At 42.4% G+C, this 24,844-nt stretch overlaps 1 protein-coding gene across 18 annotated transcripts in view; it reads left to right on the top strand.

Moving 5' to 3' along the window:
- The window catches only part of BEND7 (BEN domain containing 7), an 81,242-nt gene that overhangs the window by 9,646 nt on the left and 46,752 nt on the right, over positions 1-24,844 (top strand). For 17 of the 18 annotated variants that reach the window (XM_049100565.1, XM_049100540.1, XM_049100543.1 and 14 more), the window contains 3 exons: positions 17,372-17,674; positions 20,495-20,617; positions 23,905-24,170. In XM_049100565.1, the coding sequence (XP_048956522.1) occupies positions 17,383-17,674; positions 20,495-20,617; positions 23,905-24,170 (681 nt within the window). In that variant the 5' untranslated portion in view covers positions 17,372-17,382. The remainder of the gene's footprint in view (positions 1-17,371; positions 17,675-20,494; positions 20,618-23,904; positions 24,171-24,844) is intronic. The other variant, XM_049100566.1, reaches the window with a different exon arrangement.

Genomic DNA, 24,844 nt, shown 5'->3' on the forward strand with positions numbered 1-24,844 from the left:
TAAATAACAACATCACTCTTTTATGGCACTTACCATGCACTACCTAGTATCTGCTTATTTTGTGCATGGCTTATTGCACTCCAAGTTACCCTTGCAGGCACCCCCACAGCCCCCAAACCTGAACAATTACTGCACTGAATTGTGGTGGTTTATTTGCACCATCTCTCATATATATTGAGATTATATATATTGTTATATATATATATATCATATATAACATATAAATTGTTAAGATCACAGAGCGAGTATGACCTGGATTCTTTTTCGTATCCTTTGGAGCACCCAGCACAGTGTTTTATTCATAACAGGTACCCAGATGATAGGTACTCAAATATCTAAGTACGTGAATATGTTGGACACTATCATATAGACCTCTGAAGAGTTGCTTTATTTTTTTTTAATATTTTTAAAATATTTTATTTATTCGAGAGAAAGAGAGATAGAGAGCACAAGTGGGAGAGAAGCAGACATCCCACTGAGTGGGGAGCCCGACATGGGGCTCCATCCTAGGACCCCAGGATCATGACCTGAGCCAAAGGCAGACACTTAACCAAAGCCACCCAGGCGCCCCTGAAGAGTTGCTTTTAAAATATACCACTCTGTTGAGATTTTGGAGACATTTAGTGAGCCAAACTAAAATAAGCCACATTTAACTGGAAGAATCTGTTATATTAAACTAGCACAGAGGGGCAGCCCTGGTGGCGCAGCGGTTTGGTGCCGCCTGCAGCCTGGGGTGTGATCCTGGAGACCCGGGATCCTGGAGTCCCACATCGGGCTCCCTGCATGGAGCCTGCTTCTCCCTCTGCCTGTGTCTCTGCCTCTCTCTCTGTGTCTATGAATAAATAAATAAAATCTTTAAAAAATAATAAACTAGCACAGAAATTTGGGATTTCTGATGTCAATTTGTGAGCTACAACTTGAAATCTTTTTTTTTTTTTTTTTTTTGCCCTCAAATCTAGAGAAGACCAAAAAGGGGAGGACCTCACATTTGAAAGCCAGCGACATGTTGAAAACCCAAAACTGAAAAAATAGTATTTGTTCCACTGGCTCTGTATTGTGCTATAACATAGGTACAGCCTGGTAGGGGTGCTTAAGAGAGGATTGACCTGTTTATCAACTGATCTTGGCATTGTTTAGTTCTCAGATTCCACATGAAGCAAGTTTTCATACCTAAATTTCAGGAAAATTGAAAGCCAGGCATTCAACAACAGGCCTTGGTGCATGTCACACTGCGAGGGAGCGCACATGCTGTGCCAGCTCACCGCAGCCCTCCTGTGTCCTGAGAAAAAGTTGCCTCTTTCTGTTTCTCATTCAGACTTGGTGTAGTTCAGGAACTGCCCTGGGAGTAAAATGTGTGTTGCATTGTGATTGTTTGCTGTCCCTACCCTGATGATGACCAAATCATTTAAAAAGAAAAGAGAAAAAAAACACACCTCCAAGAAGGACAGACTTTAAAGAGATGTATTAACAATTTAGCCTCTCTGGTTCCCATGGGAATATGGATTTTCACTTTGGGAAGAAAAAAATAACATGGCCATCTATAAGATAAAGATTTTGGAACAGTGTGTTTTGCATCTCCAAGTTAAAAATAGATCTAGGACATTTACAAAGCAACTCTGTTATTCTTATAAGTCACAGATAACTGGAGAGAATGTTACCTTACCTGGAATCACATGCACCCAAATGTGTGTGTGCGCAGTAGCAGGGGGTGGCCCACACAGCCCCACACAGCAAGGACCAGATGCCCAAACCTGCAGGGGTTTATCCAGGGCTGCACCACGTGGGTTGCTCCCTGCCTCGACTTTCAGGTTAGCATTGAGACTCCTAAGCCTGACCAATAAGACACTACATGAACTGCCACCTGTCTCATTGGAGCTTATTGCTGACACTGTCCGTCCACCTCCCAGGTGTCAGCCATACCAGAGGGCTTTCGTTCCTGCCAGAGGAATCCGTCCTCACCTTTGAGGCTAGGCACTTTCTCACCCTGGTGGCTGCACCAGCCACCTCTTCTGCTTGGAATTTCACACTTGGACCATCCTCCCTCTTCTTTGCTTGGCTCTCTCTTTTCCCTAGAGATGCCAAATTGATGTAACTTCCTCCAGGCAGTCTTCTCTGATTGCCCTCACCTCTTCTTCCACAGTGGCATGGTGCTATCACAGCAAAGGTGTTGCCAATTTACTCTTTTTTTTTTCTCTCTCTCTCTTCCCCACTGGAGTGTAAACTCCCTGAGGATCGTCTCTGCATCCCCATTGCCCAGCATGCAGGTCACGTAATAAGCATCAGTACAGGCTCAGAGAATCAGTGAGACATCCACTTTTAAATTCAAAATAAAGTGGGGGAATCAGCCACTTTGAAACATTATTAGTCAACTCTTACTTCTAAGTTCCATCCTGGCTTCAAGGGGTGAAAATTTACACTTCCTTCTTAGTAGCTAACTGGACGTCATGTACCAGTAGTAAAATTTGTCAACAATGACCCCAGAAGCTTTATTTTTCATCTCATGTTTCTTTTTTCTTTTTGATTAGGTTAATGGCAGTGCCCTCTCTTAGATTTTAACCCCGGAAGAGGACGCACTGCCATACCTGTGTGTGGGTACTGGCCCTGGCCCCCAGCACCCTGCCCATACACCGTGCTGTGCAGGGCCCTCAGGGTGCTGCAGTCCAGTGGGCCTGGCGTCTGCTCTGCTGGGCTCTACCTAGAGCAGCCTCTGCCACCTTGTCTATCTAAGCCTTCATTGCTCCAATCTCAGTTTGAAATCCTGCAGGGCAAGACTCTGTTGACTGTGTTCCTAGGACACAATACTTGACATAGAGTAGCTTCTCAATAACTATTTTTGAATAAACAAATGAGTACCATATTTAAAACATGTTAAAAATGCAATTTGCTGCCGTTCTCAGCTGATCTGAGTGGGTCAGTCTGTTGCTATGGAACGATTTTCTTGTGCAGGACTGTCCCGTGTGTTATAAGAGGACTGAATGTTGGCAGCATAAGTGTAGATAAACGTCAGGGGCACCCCCTTCCCTGAATCATTGTGATGATCAGAAATGTCCCCTACACATGTCAGCTGGCATGTGGTCCTCTGCAGGCCAAGGTTGTGGGGTCAGTTAGCTTTGAGCAGAGAAACACTATTGCATTGCTATAGACTACACACCCTTCCTTGCTGGCTGGCTCCCAGCTGCCCGTGTAAAGGGGGCAGAAATGAGGGGCCGGGGTGGACCTACTCAGCCACATCACCGTACCCAGAGCGAGCTCAAAGGGCACATTCCATTCATGGTCAGGTTACTGAGCCTCCTTTCTGTACAAAGGACAACTTATTATATGCATATTCGATCATATATTTTAAAATCATTAAGAAGTTTAGACAGATTTCCTTTCAGTATTCCAGACAATCAGTATCTTTGCAAATAAGAATCCATAAAATTGTTTTCTTACTATTGCATTTTCCCCCAAACATATACAAATATACTGTATCATTTGAATTGCAAGGGTTTTACAATGTTTTTTTACTTAGAAATCAAATTTTATATCTGAAAGGTTAATGGAGAAAACTAATTATGCTATCTGGTAACCAAATGTGTGATGAGACATTTGTCTCTATAATTAACAGCAAGGAACTTTTATAGTTTCATAAAATCGAATGCTACATAGAGTATTCTGTGAGCCTTTGTTTGGATGAGGTGTCCAAAACAGAGATGTTTATGGATGATATAAAGTTGAACTGAAATGTAGTGCAGGTGTCTGTGCATCTCACAGGCATTTCTCATTGTAGAAATGGAAGCCAGAAGATTAATAACTTTACTTTGTCATGATAAAATAAGTAATGTGTTCTTGGAACAGTGGTACGGTACATAAGTTACTCAGTAATTCCAAGAATTTATTCTGTTCCAGGAATAATATCCTTAACAATTTATTTTTACAGAAAAAGTTGATGCAACATAATAGCCTTATGAAGTTGCTTGTGTGGCTAATGGAATTATATCTCAAATGTGACTTTACACCTCCGTATAAAATGTAAAGAACCCCACAAAAATGCAAGGTTAAGGTAACAAGCTAAAAGTGAAAAGTCAGGAGATGCAAAAGTTAAGGTTCTTTTGCTAACATTAACTCATGCTCATTGCACATATATAATTTTTTCAATTACTAGCAAGACTTTAATGGGCACCTTAATAAGCATTGTGTGAAATACAGTTGAAAAGGAGCTGCTGCAGGAATGTTAGCCTGAGCTTTGTCCGTACGTTCGTTGTTCTGCTGTTTAGCTCTGCTCTGGAAGCCAGCACCAGCTGCCTTGAGCAACACACGCCATGTGCAGCCCAGATCTGATTTGCCTTCCTCTGGTCCGCTTTGGTCATTCTGGGCAAGTAACTTTGTCTTACCCTTTGTTAAATGGGACAAATGAGTCGCTATTTATCACCTCTGATGAACTAGGAACACAATGAGGATAAAGTATGTTCTTTTGGAAAAGCTTTCATAAGAAAGCTTGATTGAATTAAATCGAAGCACCAAATGGCCTCTGCTTGCCAACCCTACATACTCTGTGGAGATGAGAATCTCTTTTTTAGGACAGCACAGATGTTGGTTTATGTCTTGACTGGTCAGTAGCATTCTCTTTCTCAGCTTTAGTCAACTGCAGCTTCTCAGCATACCTGATACTAGAATTCACTTATTCTTGTATTCATTTTGTAGGTATTTGTGGAGTAGCCACCAGTGCCAGGCTAAGAGATTTCAAAGTTCACTAGGTTGCAATAGGGAGATGAAGGATTCTTTGGGAGCGTAGAATGGGGGTGCCTCAGCAGGCCTGGGGGATTAGGGGATATGACCATTGAAGAGGTGCCATTTCAGCTGAGACATGAAGGAGAAGTGGGGCTGTGTGAAGGCCAGGGAATGACAGCACTTCCTTCTAGCGAAGGCAGAGGGCCCTCCAGCTATCCAGGATGGCCACTAATTGGATTGGTATGTAATTGTCCTGAAGTGAGGCCTGGGCATGGTATTTTTTAAAAGTAGTCCAGGTGATCCTCAAGTGCAGCCAGACCTGAGAGCCACCAGTTTAGAATCTGGGGGGCTGGGGGAAGGGGAGGGAACGTGGCAAGAGCCAAGATTGGAGAAATAGGCCAGGAAGGCCAGATACAGAGCCAGCTCCATCATGAGGTGGTTGGCATTCCACTGAGGTGTGTCATGTAATGAGGTTTGCATGTTTGGGAGATCACACTGGCTTCGGGGTAGAAGAGGGATTGGAGGGAGGGGCGCTACACTGGAGGCTTTGGCAATGGCCCCGTCAAGAGATAATGGGAACCTGGGGTGGAAAGAAATGGAAGGATTCAAAAGTAATTTGGAAGCTACAACAAGTAAAACTCTATGATTAATTGGCTGTGGGAGGGTGGGGCAAGAGAGAGGTCCCAGGTTTCTAGCTTGGATGGCTGGGTTGGTGCTATTTAGTAAAGCTCAGGAAGAGTCAGCATTAAATACGGTTTTGGACATGGATTTAAAGTTGCTTTTGAAATATGCAAATAGAGCTGTCCAGTGAGCAGTTGGAATATGTGGGACTGGAGCCTGGAAGTGGGATCGGGGCAGGAGTCCTCATATACAGATGGTCCCTGGAGCCAAAGAGAGGATTGGTGGGGTCCAGAAAGTGTGTGGCGAGTGAGAAGGCTGCTCAGGCAGCATCCTGAAAAACTTCAACATTTAAGGTAATGCTTTTCACACCAGTTGTTATGACCTGTAAATGGGTCATGAAATCAGCTTGGCAGATGGTCACCCACATGAGCTAACAACAATAACAGTACTAATAACAACAAAGATAGAGTAGAATAGAAAATGTCAGAGTGCATTGCAAGCAGGAAGGATAAACTCAGGAATCTTTTTTTAGTTATGAGCATTGTGTATGTGTGAGAGAGAAAGTGTGTGAAATCTTCATGAAAAATGTATTTCTTCCTGTGAAGTATGGTCTCAAAAGCTGGGAACCCACTGACCTAAGCTGTGATTGCCGTCCCCCTGGAGATTTGTCATTAGTCTCACTCAGGAAAGATTACAGCTCTCCAGGTACTTTTGGACTCAGACTTAGCGGAATTCCCTGAAATCCTTGGAAGAAAAAGGTGCTGTGAATACGATCCATTTCTCATCATCAGTAGCACTATTTACCTTAAAGTTGAAACTGTACAACACCACTTAGAATATTTTAAAATTTTAAATGGCTCAAGAAATGCAGTATAGCCACTTATAGCCACTGCTTAATCACATTCATACTTAACTGATCCATGATGTAGATGTGGAAATTAACAGCTCAGTTAGGGAGATTTGCACCTCTGTATTAGCATTCTTTTGGAAGTGTTCTGTACAGCATAGCAGAGGATCAGCATTTCAAATTATAACAAAAAAGGATCGTCTCTTTCCAGACAGTAAATTATGAACATTTTATCTCTTATTGAATGAAGGCAAGATTTTGGTTATGCTACTATAGGAAGATGGAAGCAGCTTTTAGTCTACAGTTTGTTATATTTAACCTATGTGTATTGCCAGCATTCGAAGACTTTTGCTATGTTTCACAGAATCATGAACATAAATAAATTCTTGTTGCACGTCTTCTAAGTGTTAATATTTGGCTTTTGTAGAACTAACAGGATTCATGTGAACCGTGCTGCCAATTTTAAAAGAAATATCTGAGCCTTATTACTCTTAAGTTAGAAACAGTACAACTAAGTTGGAATCCATAGATGGTTTGGTACAATGATTTGTTTCCACCATATATGTTAACATAACTGGGTGATTAAGGTGCTAACTGGTTCAGACACCACCCAGTGTGTGTCCTGACTGCTTCCTGGATACCACATAGCTGGATTATTTTGTGAATGGCCTCCTTTCTGCCAGTCACCCAATTCCTTGAGCACCTCAGTAGAGTAGCTCATGGACCTTAGAGCCTGACCCACCTGGTTTAAATCTCCAATCTCAAAGTCTCTGTTATCTCCTGGGTAAAATGTATTCATGAACATTCTCTTAGCTTGTCATCAGGATTAAAAGTTGGCAGAGAGTTTGCTAGAGTGCCTGGTATAAATGGTGACTATAACACTTCCCCCCCTACATACTGCTAAATTACTTTAAAAAAAAAAAAAAAACATGGGTTGGGGCGCCTGGCTAGCTCAGTTGGAGGAGCATGTGACTCTTGATCTCAGGGTCTTGAGTTGAAGCCCCACGCTAGGTGGGGCTAGGTAGAGATTGCTTACATACGTACACACATGCGCACACACACACACTTAAGAAAAATTAAAAAGGAAAGTAATCTCAGGCCTTTACACCTAGAAATACAAGGTAGACCCCACCCCAGCACCCTCCTTCCTTGACTTGCTTTGCAGTGCTCTCCCCAGCTACCTGTTACTTGTTCCTGTCCAAGTTTATCTTTCCTGGGTGACGTGATATGAAATGTTTTCATGTCCAAAGCTGCCACTCTACTCAGCATCAGGATACCACAGGGAGAAGATCATACATAACTCTTCTAGGTCATTTTATTTTCTTAGGAAAAAATAATACATATTCATTTCAAAACCATTTTTAAAGTTAAAAGTGATAAGGTGAAAAAAATGTATAAAGGAAAAAGGAAAACATCTTGTCCCCGTCACACTCTCCAGTAACAACCACCATTAACCATAGAGTTGTTTTTGTGTGTGTTACTACGAAAGGAAAATGGGATCAGACTGTATAATGTTTTCTAACTTTTTTGCTTAACCAAGTCTCTGTTGATTTCACAAGAATTGAGTAGCTAGTTTGAGGCAGGCAGTCGGCCCTGGTTATAAAGTAGTGAATGAGCGGGGCACCTGGATGGCTCAGTTGGTTGGACATCTGCCTTTGGCTCAGGTCATGATCCCAGGGTCCTGGGATCACGCCCTGCATCATTAGGCTCCCTGCTCAGCTCCTTTCTCCCTCTGCCTCTTCCCTCACCCTTGCTTGTGCCCTCTCAAATAAATAAATAAAATCTTTAATAATAAATAAGTGAATAAAATAGCAAATGAAGTCACTGTGATGTCAACTGTCATGAGTTTACAATTTGTCTTGTTCATACCTCCAAATGACTATAAAAATACTATTTCATTCTTTACAGGTATATAAACATATACTGGTAATTTCATTACACCAACATGCCACGATTGACATATCTAATGCTCCATTGATAAATGTTTGGATCGTTCCCAGTGTTTCACAGTACAATGATGCCATAGTGTGAATATCCTTGTATATGAGTTATGGGTACTTGTTGAGATGTTTCTATAGGATAAATTCCTGGAAGTGGAATTGCTGAATTTCCTTCCAGAAAGGTTCCCTCCCAACAGCATGAGAGTGACTGTAGCCCTACACCCTCACTAGAAATGGGTTTCATGAGTCTACAATCTCTGTCAAATTAATAGAGTTTAACATTATTTTTCATTACATTAATAATTTTGAAGATTAAGGGATTTAAGCTATTTCCCTTGTAAATTACTTGTCTGTGCCTTTTACCCAGTTTTTTATTGTTCGTATTTATCTTCCTCATTGAAGACCTCTCCCTTGTATTTGGGATTTTAACTCTGGCTCAGTTATTCTTGAACATTACTTAAAGTGGTGGCTTCTGACCTACTCATTTAATGATGGCTGTATTTACACATCCAAGGAGCATTCAGTTGGGAAGCCATGTTATATTTAGTATAAAATAAAACTTTGTTTTCTATGATAGAAGAACATTTGAGGGATAGATAAGCAGACCTACTCTTTGAACTGGTTGGGGAGTTCCAGCTGCTTTTTATCTTTTGCTGTCTCATGGAAAAAACTTTGTTGACTTCCGGTCATTCGCAGGATAAAGTAAAAGCACCAAGGTCCTTTGTTCACTTTGCCCACTCAGTACCTCAACTCCAGCTAAGTTAGCTTATTCACCATTACCCATTTTGTTTTTCTCTGCGTTCAGTCTTTATTCAATACCGTTCCCTTCTTTCTCTTCCCAGAAGGGCCTGTGGAAATGCTAGCCATCTATGTTGACCAACTCACATCTCACCACCTTCATGACACTGGCCATAATCCTCCCAGTTTAAAATGATCTCTTCCTTATCAGTTCCTGAACACTTGTAATTTATGCCATGTCCAAGGCATTTATTATACAATATCTTGGTTTGTTTTGTCTGTTCGGTTGTGGACGCTAGAGATGTACTCCTAGAAAGTAGCTGGGGGCATTCAAAAGCCTGACTTAAAAAGCTAAGCTGTATATAAGGGAAGGGGGAAAGTGTGGGAAATATCAGAAAGGGAGACAGAACGTAAAGACTGCTAACTCTGGGAAACGAACTAGGGGTGGTAGAAGGGGAGGAGGGCGGGGGGTGGGAGTGAATGGGTGACGGGCACTGGGGGTTATTCTGTATGTTAGTAAATTGAACACCAATAAAAAATAAATTAAAAAAAAAAAAAAAAGCTAAGCTGTTTGCCTTCTGTAACAGCTCAGCTCCTCCTCTCACTGGCCAGTCCAATTTAAACTGCAGACTTGTAACTGGCGCCCAGTGTTGTTCCACGGATTACAGGAATCTACACATCTCAGTTGGTGGAGAGCAAAGTATAATATTGACATTTATTTTTTAAGGTAAAATATGAAGACATGAAAAAAAATAGTTCCTTTTTCTCCTTTTAGGACTTTGCCCCCCAAACTTTTTAAAGATTTTATTTGAGAGCATGAGCGAGCATGAGCAAGGGGAGCAACAGAGGGAAAGAGAGCAACAGATTCCCTGCTGAGCAGGGAGCCCAACATGGGGCTGGATCCAGGACCCTGAGCTCATGACCTGAGAAGGCAGACAGACGCTTACCCGACTGAGCCACCCAGGCACCCCCGACCCCCAAACTTCTTTTGGTGGTGTTTAGTCTTCTTTGTAGGTGTTTTTTTGAGGGACACATTTGAGAAACAGCATGACAGTCCCATTTTTTATAGCTGTCCAGTTGGTTTTATTTTTTTTGAAATAGTCAACATACAACATTATGGTAGTTTCAGGTGTACAGCATAGCAGACAGACAATTCTATACATTACACGATGCTCCCCATTGTAAGTGTAGTCTCCATACAACATTATTACAATATTATTGACTAGATTCCCTAGATTCCCTGTGTTATGCTTTTCACCCCCTTGGCTTATTTTACAACTGGACATTTGTCCTCTTAATCTCCTTTATTTTGCTCATCCTCCTACTTGCCTCCTCTCTGGCAACCACCAGCCCTCTGTGTTTAAGAGTGTGTTTCAGTTTTGTTTGTGCGTTTTGTTTTTTAGATTCCACATATAAGTGAAAGCCTATGGTATCCATCGTTCTCCGTCTGATTTATTTCATGTAACATGATGCTCTCTGGGTGCATCCATGTTGTTGCAAATGGCAAGATCTCTTCCTTTTTTACAGCTGAGTACTAATGGTGATGGCCCACTTTGAATCACTAGTCCTTGCTTCATTTCCTGATATGTCTTTGCTCTTTGGCCCTTGATAGCCATCTCAAGCTCTTTTTGCTCTGAAGGCCTATTTTCCAGCTAGGATCCATGGCATTCTCTCCGGGTACCCATCCTGGCTTCACATGCTCAGCCTTAGATAAAAAAGAGCTCCAGCCTCCCCGCTCTGGCTTCAGGTGGCTTATACTGGGCAAGCCTGCCATTCAGTAGAAGAGCATCATATTTTTAAAATTATACATTCACACATCTCCCCTGCTGGACCACACTCTCCTGAATGGGAGCCACTAGAGCTTATATCTCTTTTCCTTTCCTTTTTTTTTAGTCACACAGTATCTCATATTTAGTAGTAGTACAATAAATATTTATTGAACGGATGAATGAACCTGATATTCACTAAGTAGATTTGAAAGGAATGTAGTTGCCCTTTCAATGAGAATGCCATGTATATCCTGAGCTGCTTAATTATTTTTCATCTATAACTTTCAGTATAACAGGATTCCTCACACATGTGCCAGCACACAAGCAGTTTAGATATTCCTAATCATAGTATTCAATTCAACCAATTAAGTGATTCTGTAGATACTCTTTACCTCCTCCCATCTCAGTGGCATTTAGATGATGCTGTGTGGTGCCCTCAGAGTTTCTGAATGCACCCCAGGGAATGCGGGTTCTGGCATGCTTTCTCCAACAGGCTTTACTTTACTCTGCTTTATTTATTAGGGTTCCGCCTAAGGCTGCATTGAAGAAAAAGGGTCACTTGGAAACCATGGCTCTCTAATGCTTTGCAGACCATTTTTGCAGAATGGTCTAGAATCCCAGTCTTGCATGTCTCTTGTAAATATGGCTCTCAGCCCTGAGGGTGGCTAGGTGGGACCTTGGTAGCATCTGCATATCAGTATGGGCTTGGAATCAGGGTGTCAACATCAGGCCTTTCCCAGCACAGAGTCTGCTTCACATTCCTGTGCTCTGAGACCCATCCGTTGCAATGTGTGCGGAAGAAAGGCTGTAGCATTGGCATGAAGGACCCTGTCCTCTCTCCCTGTTCTCTTTCTCACTGCTGTCATTTGACTGACTGCGGGTCTTTTCTTCAGCATGGCTCCATGCTGCTGCTACTAGTATTTGAGGGGAGATAGTTGGACTGTTCAGTATAAATCTGGGTCATCTTAGTATATCATACTGATGCACTCAACTGTTTTCTCACTTAACATGTTATTACCTAAAAAATGCAAAGGGTTTTAAAGCTTTCTCTTTCTTAAGTATATACAATGTTGGGCAACCACCACTACTATCCGGTTCCAGAACTTTTTCATCATGCCAAACAGAAAAGCATTCTCGTCCCTCCTGCACGTTCTCAGATGTGTCTCTGCTGTGTTGTTGGTGTTTATGAGTTGCAAGGGTCAGCTTTTGAAGACCATATGTTGCCCAGTCTCCTGCCTGGAAGCTACAGTTCAGTCCTTTTCTCCTTGGCTGATTAAGAATATCGTACCCGTAACAACCCACAGTATAGTTGAAGACAAGTCACTCAATAACCATTTCTTTCTCAGTGAAACACCCAACTCCTGTGGCCTGTCCTCGTCCCTTTAATCTATCCTGTTGACTTTTCATGACCTCCTATAGACCCTCAACAGCCTCTTTAAAATTGTACAAAACTGGACATGATAGTATAATGACAGCCCGTACTGAATATGGCAGAAGCGTCCCTTGGTCCTTTAATAAGATTGTCTGTCCTCCCATTGAGGCATGTTGCCAAGTGTGGCAGTCCTGCAGTGGACTTGATGTCGGTGGCACGGGGAGCCAGGCGTTGGAAATGACTCATTTCTGACTGGGGTGACTGCTGCTCGCCCTAGGGGTAGGGAGCCCAGGAGGAATGGGTGACCCACTTTCCCAGCTTGGAGACAGATGAGCTCATGGCGCTTTTCATATTGAGATGGGGGCTTTTGCCCTCTCTGCACTCTAGATTGATGGAAGTCTGGCATCTCCGTACACAGTGCCCTCCATCGCCTGAACTGTTAGCGAACCCCAGGGGCTTACTTGGTCCAGAGGGCCGGCTACTATTGGTAGTGGTGGTAGCTACTCCTAACAGAATGGCTCTGGAGTCAGCCTCATGTACCAGCCATGCACATGGCTACATTCCCAGTTGCCTGCTTATTATCTGAATTTTCTTTGTCAGAACTAGGCTCATTATAACCTCACTCCACAGCAACCTTTTTCCTCCAAATTCCCTGACTGGTATTAGAAACCTTGGCATTATCTTTCACTGGTTCTCCTCCTTCACCACCCGCACCATCCTCACGTCCAGCCCATCACCAGGTCTGTTTGATGAAGCTTCTCAAGTGTCTCTCTCTAGCCACACCTCCTGCACCTCCCTCTTCCCAGTCCTGGCACAGACTGTCATGGCCCTTCGGCCAGCCTTCAGCAATGACACTGTAACTGGTTTTCTCGCCCCATGCCACGTTCACCATAGTTTTGCCAAAATTATTTCTCTAAAGGATAGACCTGATTATTTACTATCTTTCTATTGAAAGAGATCATCTAAAATTACCCAGAGTAATAACCCAGTATCTCCAGTGTAAAATTATTCTTCTTTCGCTTGGCGTGTATGGCTCTTAATGGGATGACCTCGCTATATGTTTCAACTTCATCACCTGTCCTTCCCCTTAGAGAGCTTGAACTCCTGGCACACAGAACTGCTGTTCAGGAAGAAGGGGGGAAAGGGTAGAGCTCTGAGGCATCAACTCAGAGAACAGGGAGCTTTCTCCTGGGGCCAGAAGCATGGTGTCTTAGGGAGCCACCATCCCCAGCCCCAATTGGAGGTGATCAGCTTTTGTGCTGGGGCTTTAGGCAAAGCAGGATCATCAGGATAGGTCTGCAAATAGAGCAGTTTGCTCACTGAATTCCTGGAGCACACAGTTCATAGAGTTAGGGGTCAACAGGCCTGGAAGAATCAGGACCATTTTTCAGAACAACTAATCAATATAAAGTGATGTGGGTAAAAAATGTTGAGAGATTTGGAGAGGAGCTATCTTTTTATTTGTACCAGATGATCTTTATATATCTGAGGCTCAGAAAGTGCTTGATAAATGTTTGTTGAACTATTTCTTTTTGCTACTTTTTCACTCCACTCTGTTAATATATTGTTTGCTTACAACTTTATATTGCATTTAATTCTATTAGATTCATTCTGATTTTGATAAGCCATTTCTTTCATTCACTTAAGAAGGGTTTATGGAATACCTACCATATATCTACATTAGTACATTTGTAGGGCAAAGATATGATGACTGTTCTTCATGAATCTTCATAGTAAGACAGAGATAGACATTAAGATGTTTATGCACAATCTCTCCCTGTATGTTTGTACATTACCATCTTTTTCTTTTATCATCCCAGACCATATGTAGCATTTTCTTCTCTCCTGGCCAAGTTAAGAGAGATCAGTAAGATCACTTACTTCTGTGATGCAAGACTTTGTTTGTATTACTATGCATAATCATCATATGTATAATTATTATATATTTATGTATATTGCTTATGTAAAGAAAAGTGATCTGATAGAGTCTGGAAATTTAGCCAAAGATACGGTTTAACTCGCAATTTTTTAGACCTTGTCCAGACTCTCAAGAGGATTTCCATTAAGGTTGTTTCACCTTTTAGTAAGATTTCTTTTTGTTTGTCTTTCCTAAAAAAGAGTCAGCCTCTTGGAGTTCAGTGTAAGTAAAGACATAGATAGTTTTGGAAAGAAATCAGGAACGTGCACACGTTTCCTTATAGAATCATACTTCTGGAGCTAGCCCATGGTCTCTGAGAGCTCCCTTCTGCTGGCATTAAACATGACAAAGACGTTGACTGATCCCAAGTGGAAAGACAAATAGAAGTCAACTAATACTTCCAATTTCAATCTCTTAACATACTTTTCACCATTTCTTTTTAAGTCAAAGAACTTGTGCCCTTAAAAAAAAAAAAAAAAAAAAAAAAAAGAACAAAAAACAATGGGTTCCACTGTGTGGACAGAATAAGCCACTTTTTTTCTGAGAAAGATACCTGTGACTTTCAGAGGCATCAAGTACTCTGTTAACATCTTGTAACTATGAAAAACCCACATCCCCCTTCAGCTGCTCTGTGTGCCCCTGGTTCAGATCTTCATTTTATGCTTCAGGGAGCTGAAGTCTGGGAGAAGTAGGTTAGCACACTTGGGAAGGGAGTCCGCCACAGGCCTGTCGCTGGACCACACCAGCATCTGCTGGCCGGACCTTCACTGGCTCACCCTGCTTGCCTGGATTCAGCACCCAGTCCATCCCAGTATATGTCAGTTCACTCAGCTGCTTTTGTCATCCTGGCTTTTGGTCTCCAGGTTTCGTTTCTGACCCTCTCCTCCATCTGCCCCCAACACACAAAGCCACATTTCCCCTCTCCCTGCTGAAGACCATCGTCACCTGCAGGTGTAGCAGAGCTCTGGGACCTCTTCCCTGGCTGGTATTTTCAGGGCCCCTCCCTGCTTCTTTGGCCAAAGGAAGGACAATTCAGTTGCCCCGAAACCATTTGCGGACCTGCATCTGCTGGTCCTCAGGGGACGCCCAGCCTGTCTCTGAGCAGCTTTCTGAGATCAGCCCCTCCTCAACCTTCCCCTTGACTTTCCTCTCACTGACTTCTGCAGCTTCTCTCTATCCTGTCCTTGGAAATCTCTCGCAGGCAGGTAGACGGTGCACTGTCTCCCAAGTGATACCCGTCAGGGTGCCTTGGCACCTGGCATCCTCCTTTGCCGCCAGTACCTTCCTCCTCAGGCCCCAGCGGCTCCTGATCATGTCATTGATTGAGTTTTGTTTTGCCTTTGGAAGCAATGTCTGTCAGCGTTGTTGGGACAGCCTGGAACCAGAAGCCCCCTTATACTTTCCTCTCCTCCTGTGGACTCAGACCTGCAGCACAGGCTTCTGGTCCTCCACGCAGACAAAGTACGGGGAATTCAAGTGGTACGATCTTTCTGGTAGTTCTCTGAACTAAGGAACAAAGGTCGTGCGTGACAAAGCAGACTTGCTTTTAGCAGAATCGAGGGATTTGCTTTCTTCCCCCCATCCCCCCACCCTAGTAGACAGCACTGTATCACAGTGGAACCTCCAGAGCAGAGGTGGAACCTCGGAAAAGAGAACATCCCTTCTGCTCGATGCATCAGGGTCCGCGTGGAGGAGCAAGCTGGCACTGGCTCGAGAGGCAGGCAGAAAGCGGCTGGGCTGGTGCAGCTCCTGCCAGGGCGCCGGGAGGGCGGGGAGTGGCGGTCACCAGCAGTGCCAGCGGTGCCAGCAGTGCCAGCCCAGACCAGTGTGCTTCAGCCCTGGATGTACTTCCCTGATCTAGAAAATGGACGATTAAAAACCCCACAGGAAAGCAGCTTCTTGCCCAGGCCGTGCTATTCACTAGCCGGGGAAGTGTGTGTCTGGGTGCAGAAGCCAACTCAGCATCTGCCCATAGCTTTCCTTCGGAATTCCTCCGGGAGCTCTTCCAGACACACCCTGTTCCGGAGACATCCTGAGGAGGTCATAAATTTTGCTGGCTCTGCATTATTTAAATTGTGCTTAGTCATTCATTCACAGAAAATCTGGAATATCACTTACTGTCTCTGTGCTGTCATTTTCACAAGTGTTTAGTACAAAACTAGTTCCATCACAAATGAAAATACATCTCCTCTCAAGCAGATACCAGCACACAACAATATTGTAAATTTGGAAATGTGTGTCATCTGTGTTTACCCATATTAGATATTAAAGGCAGAATTAATATGTTTTTACCTTTTTTAAAAAATTGGAGATACTTATTTCAAAATAGTATATAAAAATTTTCTTATATACAATAATGTATCCATATATTAATTAAGTACCTCGTTTGGTAACACAAAATACCTAGATTCATTATACAGTTACCAATTCCACAGAGAAATTTAGCTTATACAATGCTAAGTGCATTAAAACATCATCATATTAAATGTGCTGTATTTATTTGCAGGAGCTTTTTTTTTTTTTCTGATACTTTCCATAGGCTTTTTCTTTTTATCATTGTTTATATTTTAAGCATTTAATGGAGTGATTGGTTAGAGGAGGGGAAATATCCACCTCTCCCAATCTTTAGGAAGACACCAGCTTGATGTAGTGTAAAAAGATAGAATGTTGAAAATAGCTCCAAATAGCATCCTCTAATGTTATTATTTACGGAAAATATTTTATATCTATATAATTTTAGAACTACCTTTAAGATATTTATTAAGTACCCCCAGTGCAGGTCCAGGGAAGTGTCATTGCAGGGACATCTCCCTCAGTGAGTTGAGGCCAGAGAAGGACAAAGCCCTCTCCTCCCTTGCCTTGGCTGTCTCTCTGCTCTTACACTGTCACTTCTGACACCCATGGCATCATACTGGGGTGCATCCCATGCTAATGGTGCTGCTGCTGTGCCAACCACCCATCCTCAGAAAGCTCTAGGTCCCAACTAATGCCACACATCCCCCTTGGTACTCACACCTACTGCCAGGTTGGTGAGCTGGCCAGCTGGCCTCCACGTCCATCCCAAGTGAATCTCCACAGCAGATCCAAGCACAGGATTTCGTGTAGTCCCATCCTGGGTCTTCTGTCTCAGCTCATTTTCTTACAATGCCCTCACTCAGAAAATGCTTCCAAAGAGGGAATTTGAAGTGTGTTCCTGATAAAAGCCACTCAGGAAAGTTCATTTATCCTAAGAGAATGTAGCCAGAAAGAAAGTTAAAATGAGATGCACAAGGAAATGATTGGTTTCTTCAGACCATAGCCAGTTTTCTTCCTTTAATTTTTAAAGATTCCTTAACTTTCCAAAAGCTTGTATTCTGGACTCAGGGATCTTTTCCACACAAAGAAGGAGTGTGTTTTTTGGTGGCGGGTTATGTTTTGTTCTGCCCATGCACATCTCTTTGGCCCTGTTTCCATTAGGAGATGAAAGCATGGAAATTAAAAAACAAATCACAGGAATGAGAAGATTACTGAATGACAGCACTGGCAGGATCTACCAGCGTGTGGGCAAAGAGGGAGAAAAATTAAAAGAAGAACCCCAGGATTTGGATTCAGTCTGGCCCCCGCGTATGAACTCCTCTGCTGAGGCACCACAGAGCCTCCACCCACCTTCACGTGGTGCGTGGAATGAGTTACCACTGCCCAGTGGGCAGTTCTCAGGGCAGTATGGCACCCGCTCTAGAACCTTCCAGAGTCAGCCCCACACTGCTGGCAGCTCCAACGGTACGTACGGTTATCAGACAAAATGCTCATAGGTGGGAGAGTGTCCGAATGTGTTGTATTTCTAAATGTCCAGCATGGTTTTTGAGTTCAATACATTAAACTCTCCCCTAGTCACCTGCCTCGGCTGAGAAATGCAGAGTATTAAAAAAACAAAACAAAACAGAATTGGGAAGCAAAACTGAGGCTCTGTATTAGAAGTAATGATTTCTTAGTAGAGATTTTAACCCTTTAAAAAGTGAAAGCTATCATATGCCAACATACAGATATTTTTGTCACAAGAGACTGAACTTTGGGGCAGAAGGAATTCCCCTTTGTCACAAAGGAGCTTCTGGTTTTCTGTGTATCATCAATACATCCTCTTATTTTTTTGCTTTTCTTCGTTATCACACAAGTTGTGGTTAAAGGGAGGGACACACATCCCAGCATCCTGGTGACACCTTTGCTTTTACCTCACATTCCAGCAACTGCACCAGATGATCCTAGTTGTAGGACTTGCTTCATTAGAGCTGAAAATTATTCCTTTAGAGTAAAATTTCCTTAATTTAAATTCCTAGTTGTTCAGAAAAAAAAAGATCAAATGGAAATTATTTTCTTCTAAGCTTAAGGTAAAAAAATGATAATTTTTTTCTGGATGTGTTAACTTACCATCCAGTAACATTGGATGTTGCTCCATAAATTGTATATGGATGTGCAGATCTATATTTTTCAGGAAGAGAACAAGAGAAAGTAAGACTGCATTTTCGGTTTCCTTGAAAGTTAAGGATTTTCTTTTCCCATTCATTATTCCTTCAAGAAGGAGAGAACTGTTTAGATTTTTTTTTTTTAACACAATTTGCAGGAACCAATTCAGAGGCATGAAAAACCATCCTGAGATGCTGCTGATGAGACAGGAGGGACCCCAAGAGATGTACAGGAGTCTTCCGTTTCTCTCAATATTGCATAAGCCAGGATCACATTCACGTGCTGGCACGCTTCCAGATTAGGGGGAGGTGGCTCTTTAAAGACTCCCCATAAAAATAAAAAAAGTTCTCCTTAACATTAGAAAATGATTTATAACAAGCTGAAAGGGTTGGTTTTGTCCTCTAAAAATGATAAAGACAGTACTCAGAATAGTAACTAGGAATATTCTATATAGGCCCTCCTAATTCACCTGCCGTGGAAGAAATGGCAAGAGAAATAGGACACCCTTAGATGTGTATGAAGTTAGTTCACCCCACATCAAGAAGTTTTGGGCAAACAGCATTCTGTTTTCCAGTAACAACAAGGATGGTGGATTTACTTGGGAAATGTTATTAATGTTAAAAGTTAGAAACATAAATTCCCCCATATTGGTTTGAAAACAGATTTTTGCACTTATTATTTGCATATTTTTGGTAGAAATTCATTATATCAGTTTGCTACAACTTTGAATGTAGATAAATACACCACTCGAAGCATTCGTGATTTTGCGTGGTGAATTTTTTTTTTACAGTATCCACAAATAATGCATACTGTGAAATTAAAATTACATTTAATCTATAATAAAAGACAGAATTGGGCGAATGCCTTAGAACTTGCATTTCCCCTTGGATCTGTGAGAAATGCCAAGTGACAGCAGCGCAATCCAGTTCACAGTTGCCAGGCTGGACACAGATGCTGGAGGGAAGGCTGCAGAAAGAGCGATCTTCCAAATGTTCCACAGTATTCCAAGGACAAGGGGACAATCTGTGTTTACTTTAGTAGGATAGTTTTATTAAGAAAAAGATACTGAATTTAAACAGAGATAAAGAGATTAAAGTGAGGGAAAGGTAAGCTGTGGGAATGGAAGAAAGCTATATGAGGATCTCCTTTGCAAAGTTGAAGAAAAGCCAGGACACCAACACCAAGTGACAGGTTCGAGTATCTCCTCCCATATATACTCCCTGCTCCCCCAGTTCTTCCCTGCCCCACAGACATACCGCCCCCAGAGAGTGATCTAAATGTTTTAATGTGTTGACACTTCTTAATTTGGAGAAACATGCCTAATACTAAAAAAAGTAATTTTTAATAGACACATTTGATTTTTTTTAAAGAGTTTATTTATTTATTCATGAGAGACACAAAGAGAGAGGCAGGGAGAGATGGAGAAGCAGGCTCCCTGCAGGGAGCCCAAAGCTGGACTCGATCCCAGGCCCTGGGATCACGACCTGAGCCAAAGGCAGACACTCAACCACTGAACCACCCAGGCATCCAGACACATTTGATTTTCAATGTGAAACTTTATAATATGCAGCTACCAGGTTTTTCTATAAGACTGTTCTCAGAGCTCGTGTTTTTGTGCAACATAGCACATGTCTCTAGTGGATTTGTATGGCGCCGTCATCTGAGATGCACTGGTGTGACACTGGGGAGGCCTGCCGTGGTGGCGCATGGTGGGTGAGCTGCTGTGCACCGGGCTGTGCAGAAGCCTGGATGCTTAGCCCAAGTCAGCTCCTGACATTCAGGTGGTAACAGTTATTGGGCACCTTTTCCTTAGGCCCTGTTGCATAATAACTGCACATGTTTCAAAAGGCTGTCAAGAGGGTGGCCCAGGTGGCTCAGCAGTTTAGTGCCGCCTTCAGCCCAGCGCAAACCTAGAGGCCTGGGATCGAGTCCCACATCGGGCTCCCTGCATGGAGCCTGCTTCTCCCTCTGCCTGTGTCTCTGCCTCTCTCTTTCTGTGGGTGTCTCATTAATAAATAAAATCTAAAAAAAAAAGAAAAAGAAAAAGGCTGTCAAGATACCTTCCTTTTTTTTTTTTCTTTTTCCTCTTTGTAATTTTGTTGACGTTTGGAGTGTGCCATTCTTTTCTTTGATGCTTAGGAGACCTTCCCACGGTGAATTCGTCAGTTGGATCAAACTGTTGTACTTGCAACTGCCAGTCAACGTTGCAGGCCATCCTCCAGGAACTCAGGACCATGCGGAAATTAATGCAAATTCAAGCAGGTACCGAGACCAGGTGGGGGGTACAGTCCCCTGATTTCTAATGCCTATCCGTCCCTGTCCATTCTGGGGTGCAGCGTGACAGTGGGGAAGCCATGCAGTGTCATAGAGGTGCCGGGAGGCCCTCTTGGGAACATGGACAGGCCTGGTGAAGACATTCAAGAGCATAGGTACATGAGGTGTACCATGTGTACAAGAGCATGGTACAGAGGTGTTGCCTCTGAGGCCCTGCTTGGGGCTTGTCTCCCTCATATTCAGGATCTAGAAGCTTGAAGACGCCTCGTGTCTTGTCCTCTTTAGTTGCACGACACCTCTTCTGTTCTTGCTCATGTCAGTCAAGTCGTGGGGTGGACGAGCAGTGAGTCTGCAGGTTGGGGTCAGAGTCCCTGTTCTCCTCATGAGGTAGTGTGACTTCTCTGCTCTCAGATGTCTCATCTGTAGCTGGAGCATTAATATCTAACTCACAGGCTGCTTTTCAAAATAGCAGGAGTTAGTAAACATAATTGAACTTGTAAAGCATGAGGCAGGCAGAAACTACTTCATTAGTGTTGTTCTAAGGCCAGGAGCGGTTCATAGACGTCTGGGTCACCACGATAATGACTGTGGTTCCTAATCTCCACCAGTGCAGGGGAAATGCAACTTTTTGGTCCCAAGGTATAGAAAATAAGAAAGCATTTCATTAAAGCCTCCTCCGGTGAGAGAAGCCTCCTCCTGGAGTAAGAAACAGCCCGGTCATAGACGGTCAGCATCCCCACCCTTGCGCTGTAGAGAGATTTGGGAAGGTCATCATTCAGAAATCGTACTTGGTGCCATTTAGTGAATTCTGATAAAATTGTAATATTTAGTGATGTGGCTTGATATAAAAAAGCTTACTACTTAGACACCCCCATCACCCAAGAGCACATGAAAGTGAGGTGAGCCAAAGAACCTCTGAAAAGCAACATCCAATTGTATGTGCTGAATTTGGTCTAAGCCCAAGGAAAGGATAAGCATTTTGGTCAGGCCAGTAAGCGTTTAACTCATCTTGTTCTACAACAACAATCCATGTTCTTATTGACCTAGAAAAAGTTACTGTCTCTTAAATAAGGAGCAGAGAAAGAAAGGTTACTTCATGACTTACTGGTTCTTTTCTCAGAGGAAGAATTTGTTAGCACTTAAGAAAATATGCATATGAAATGGTAATGATTTATTTTGTTACTTAAGCTCCTTACTACCGAAATGGCAAACTACAAATTGCAACCATTTAAATCCTTGACTGAAGCCCTTTTGGAATCTATTAAGTAAATGCCACTTTGTCACCGTGTTTTCTTTTCTGAACCTTTTGCAGATTAGGGCAGTAAATGATTCCAGAGCTGGTAGGATAGCAGGAAGGATAAACTGAAGAAATTACTCTTCTTTAATTTCCTTAAACTTAAGAATCTGTATTGTGTGGGTAGATTTACTTAAGGCTTATTGTCTATAACACCTGTAGATTTATATTTAGAAAGTTTCGCCTCTACTTAGGGAGAAGACAAGGAATACAATGAAGCGATAAGATCTGGGTGCCAGAGACTATGGCTGTGTCTAGACTTGCAAACTCAGGAGAAAAACTCTGAAAGTGCCTGTGTTCTTTAAACCAAATGCATTCTCCCTTTAATTTAGAATAGCAAGGCTTGGAGAGGCATGAGTCCTAGACCATTGATAATTGCTTTCCTTGTCCATTTGACTTTGGGCATGGAGACCTAACCTAGGGTAAAAATCCAGAGAACAGAGGAAAGTTCTCCACTTGAGCTTGCACACTGGAATCACTTGAGCTTTAAAAAGAAAAAAAAAGTCTCAGTTCCCCGGACGCCACCCCTGCAAATTCCAATTCAGTTAGTCTGGGGTAAGGCTGAGGCATGGACTTTTTTTTTTTTTTTTTTTAAGCTCCCGGGTGATTCTAACATGCAGCCAAGGTCAAGCACCAGTGAACTCAACTAATAACTACACAAGTGGTTAAAAACCTTTTCAGTGCTCCTATGCAGTACAAGTGGTTTGTTTCCTTTTTTATTTTTTTAAGTAATCTCTGCACCCAACATGGGTGCAATGCCAAGATCAAAAGTTGCATGCTCCTCCTCCAACATAGCCAGCCAGGCACCCCAAGTAGTTGGGTTTCTAATACTTACTTGTAAATTTCTCGCCAGTCTAAAGATGCAAATACCAAGCTCAAAGTATAAATATCCTTTATTTGCAAACTGATGGGAAATGATCCATATTTATGTGCATTTAAAGATCTTTAGTTTTCATTTGGCTTATTTCTGTAAAAAAGCAGGCATATCCCATGATCATTTTTAGTAAGCCATATTGCTACATGAAGATTTAAATAATGATGCCGTGTTTTTCTATTACACTTTCCATCAGAATATTTCTAAATGGTTAACAAACATGACTTGCCAGAGTACATCTGTGAAAACTATACTTACCATCTTTGGCTTCCTTAAGTATATATTTAATACTAGTACTTGGTGTTTGTTCAGTGCTTTTCATCTTTGGAATTCCACCTGTTTCTGGATTTTACGGGTCTTCCTGACTTGCGAAGAACTATATCATTCCTATTTTTCCACTACCTAAAACCAAGGTATGGAGGGCAGCCTGGTCAGAACCCAGTAGTGTAGTTCTGTGGAGATGGTTGTGTGTGGATAACGTGGTTTGTAAGGAAGGAGGAACTGGCCCTGATAAAGGACTAGCCGGCTTTGCCTACATAACGTACGAGTCATGCCAGACTCATTCTTTAATAAATGATCATCATTGCTCACTCTTAGTCAATATTAGTGCCTGTAGATTGCTAGCAGCTGATCAACTTACCCTCCAAGGATGATTAGAATCATGGATCATCATCCATCATCATGGATATTCCATGTTTGGAATATCCAAACAAGGATATTCCTAAGTTTGGCTTACCAGAAAGCTTGGACATCTACACCTGAACTTAAATTCTGAGTTCCCATTTATATAAAAATGTCCTGCGACTTATAAAATCACACTCAGATGTTTTCCTACAGCTCAGAATGCCTTCCACGGAACCCAGCAGCAGCAGTGAGTGTAATTATTTAGCAGCATCGAGGACAGTGCTTTTCTTGTGTGTAGAACTCTAAAGTGCTTCAAAGACGTCATTTGATGATCTGCAGGTCCCACAAGAGATTGACTCTGGTCTGCTTCTTTGACTGAACCGTGCTTCGGTCTCAGTTAGTAGAACACGTAGATAGACGGACGATGGTTTCTCCTAAGTTAGACTCAGGTGCCTGTACCCTATTTTTGTTCACTCTTCACAGTTGGAACCCAAAACAGACAACAACCCCCGATTTCCCTTATATGCTCCCAGCGAACTGCTGTCTCACGCAAGAGAAATAAAAAGAAAAAAGTGCCCCCAAAGACCATTGAACCTCTAACTGTGAAGCAAAAGTCTGGCGCATTTGAAACTGAGAAGAAGACAGCAGGGGCCTCCGAGCAGCCTGGCCCCCCAACGGCCGAGCACCCCTCTTCTGGGGAGAGCCGTGTGCTGGGATTCGGCATCGTCCTAGAGTCGCCTGCCTCAGATGTAAGTCCATGTTCTCTGGCTGCTCACACTAAGGTGATGGAATTTTCAGGAATCTTATAGTATTAATACACATTCCCCTTAACTGGTTCTGCCCAAGAAAACTAGAGAAACTGCAAAAGACCCATGGGAAAGAGGAAAGGAAGACTATTAATAATTTCCTTACCTAGAATGTTCTCTTCCAAAAATCTTCAACCTCATTTATTTGAACGTGTTTCCATTCTTTATCCCTGCACGAAGAAGGGTGATGGAGTAAATAATCTGCTCACTAATTTCTTTAACAGTTTTAATTCTGAAGTGGCCGTTTTCAATTTCCTCAGCGTAGAGAGCTAAAAGAACATAATTAAATCCTTTGTAAATGGGCATAAATGAACAGAACCTTACAGATAAGGTCACACCTTTCTAGAAACACAAACTAATAATAAAAAAAGAGCAGTAGTGCTAATTCTATTTTATAGATGCAAGCCACACTGCTAATTAGGTTGCAGTGCATGCCATTTACTCTTTATAATGATAGGTTGGTTAATGCTCTGCAAAGGTTTTTCTATTTCAATATCATAGCTAGAAAGTTGTTGCAGTCCTGGATGTTGGATGACATCTAAGAGATCCATCCGACTTGCCATCTTATAGCTGTATGACCATAAACTGAAGTCCTTAAGAATGTGCTATTTTTGCAA

The sequence above is a fragment of the Canis lupus genome, chromosome 2, assembly GCF_003254725.2.
Source record: "Canis lupus dingo isolate Sandy chromosome 2, ASM325472v2, whole genome shotgun sequence".
NCBI classification, from domain to species: domain Eukaryota; kingdom Metazoa; phylum Chordata; class Mammalia; order Carnivora; family Canidae; genus Canis; species Canis lupus.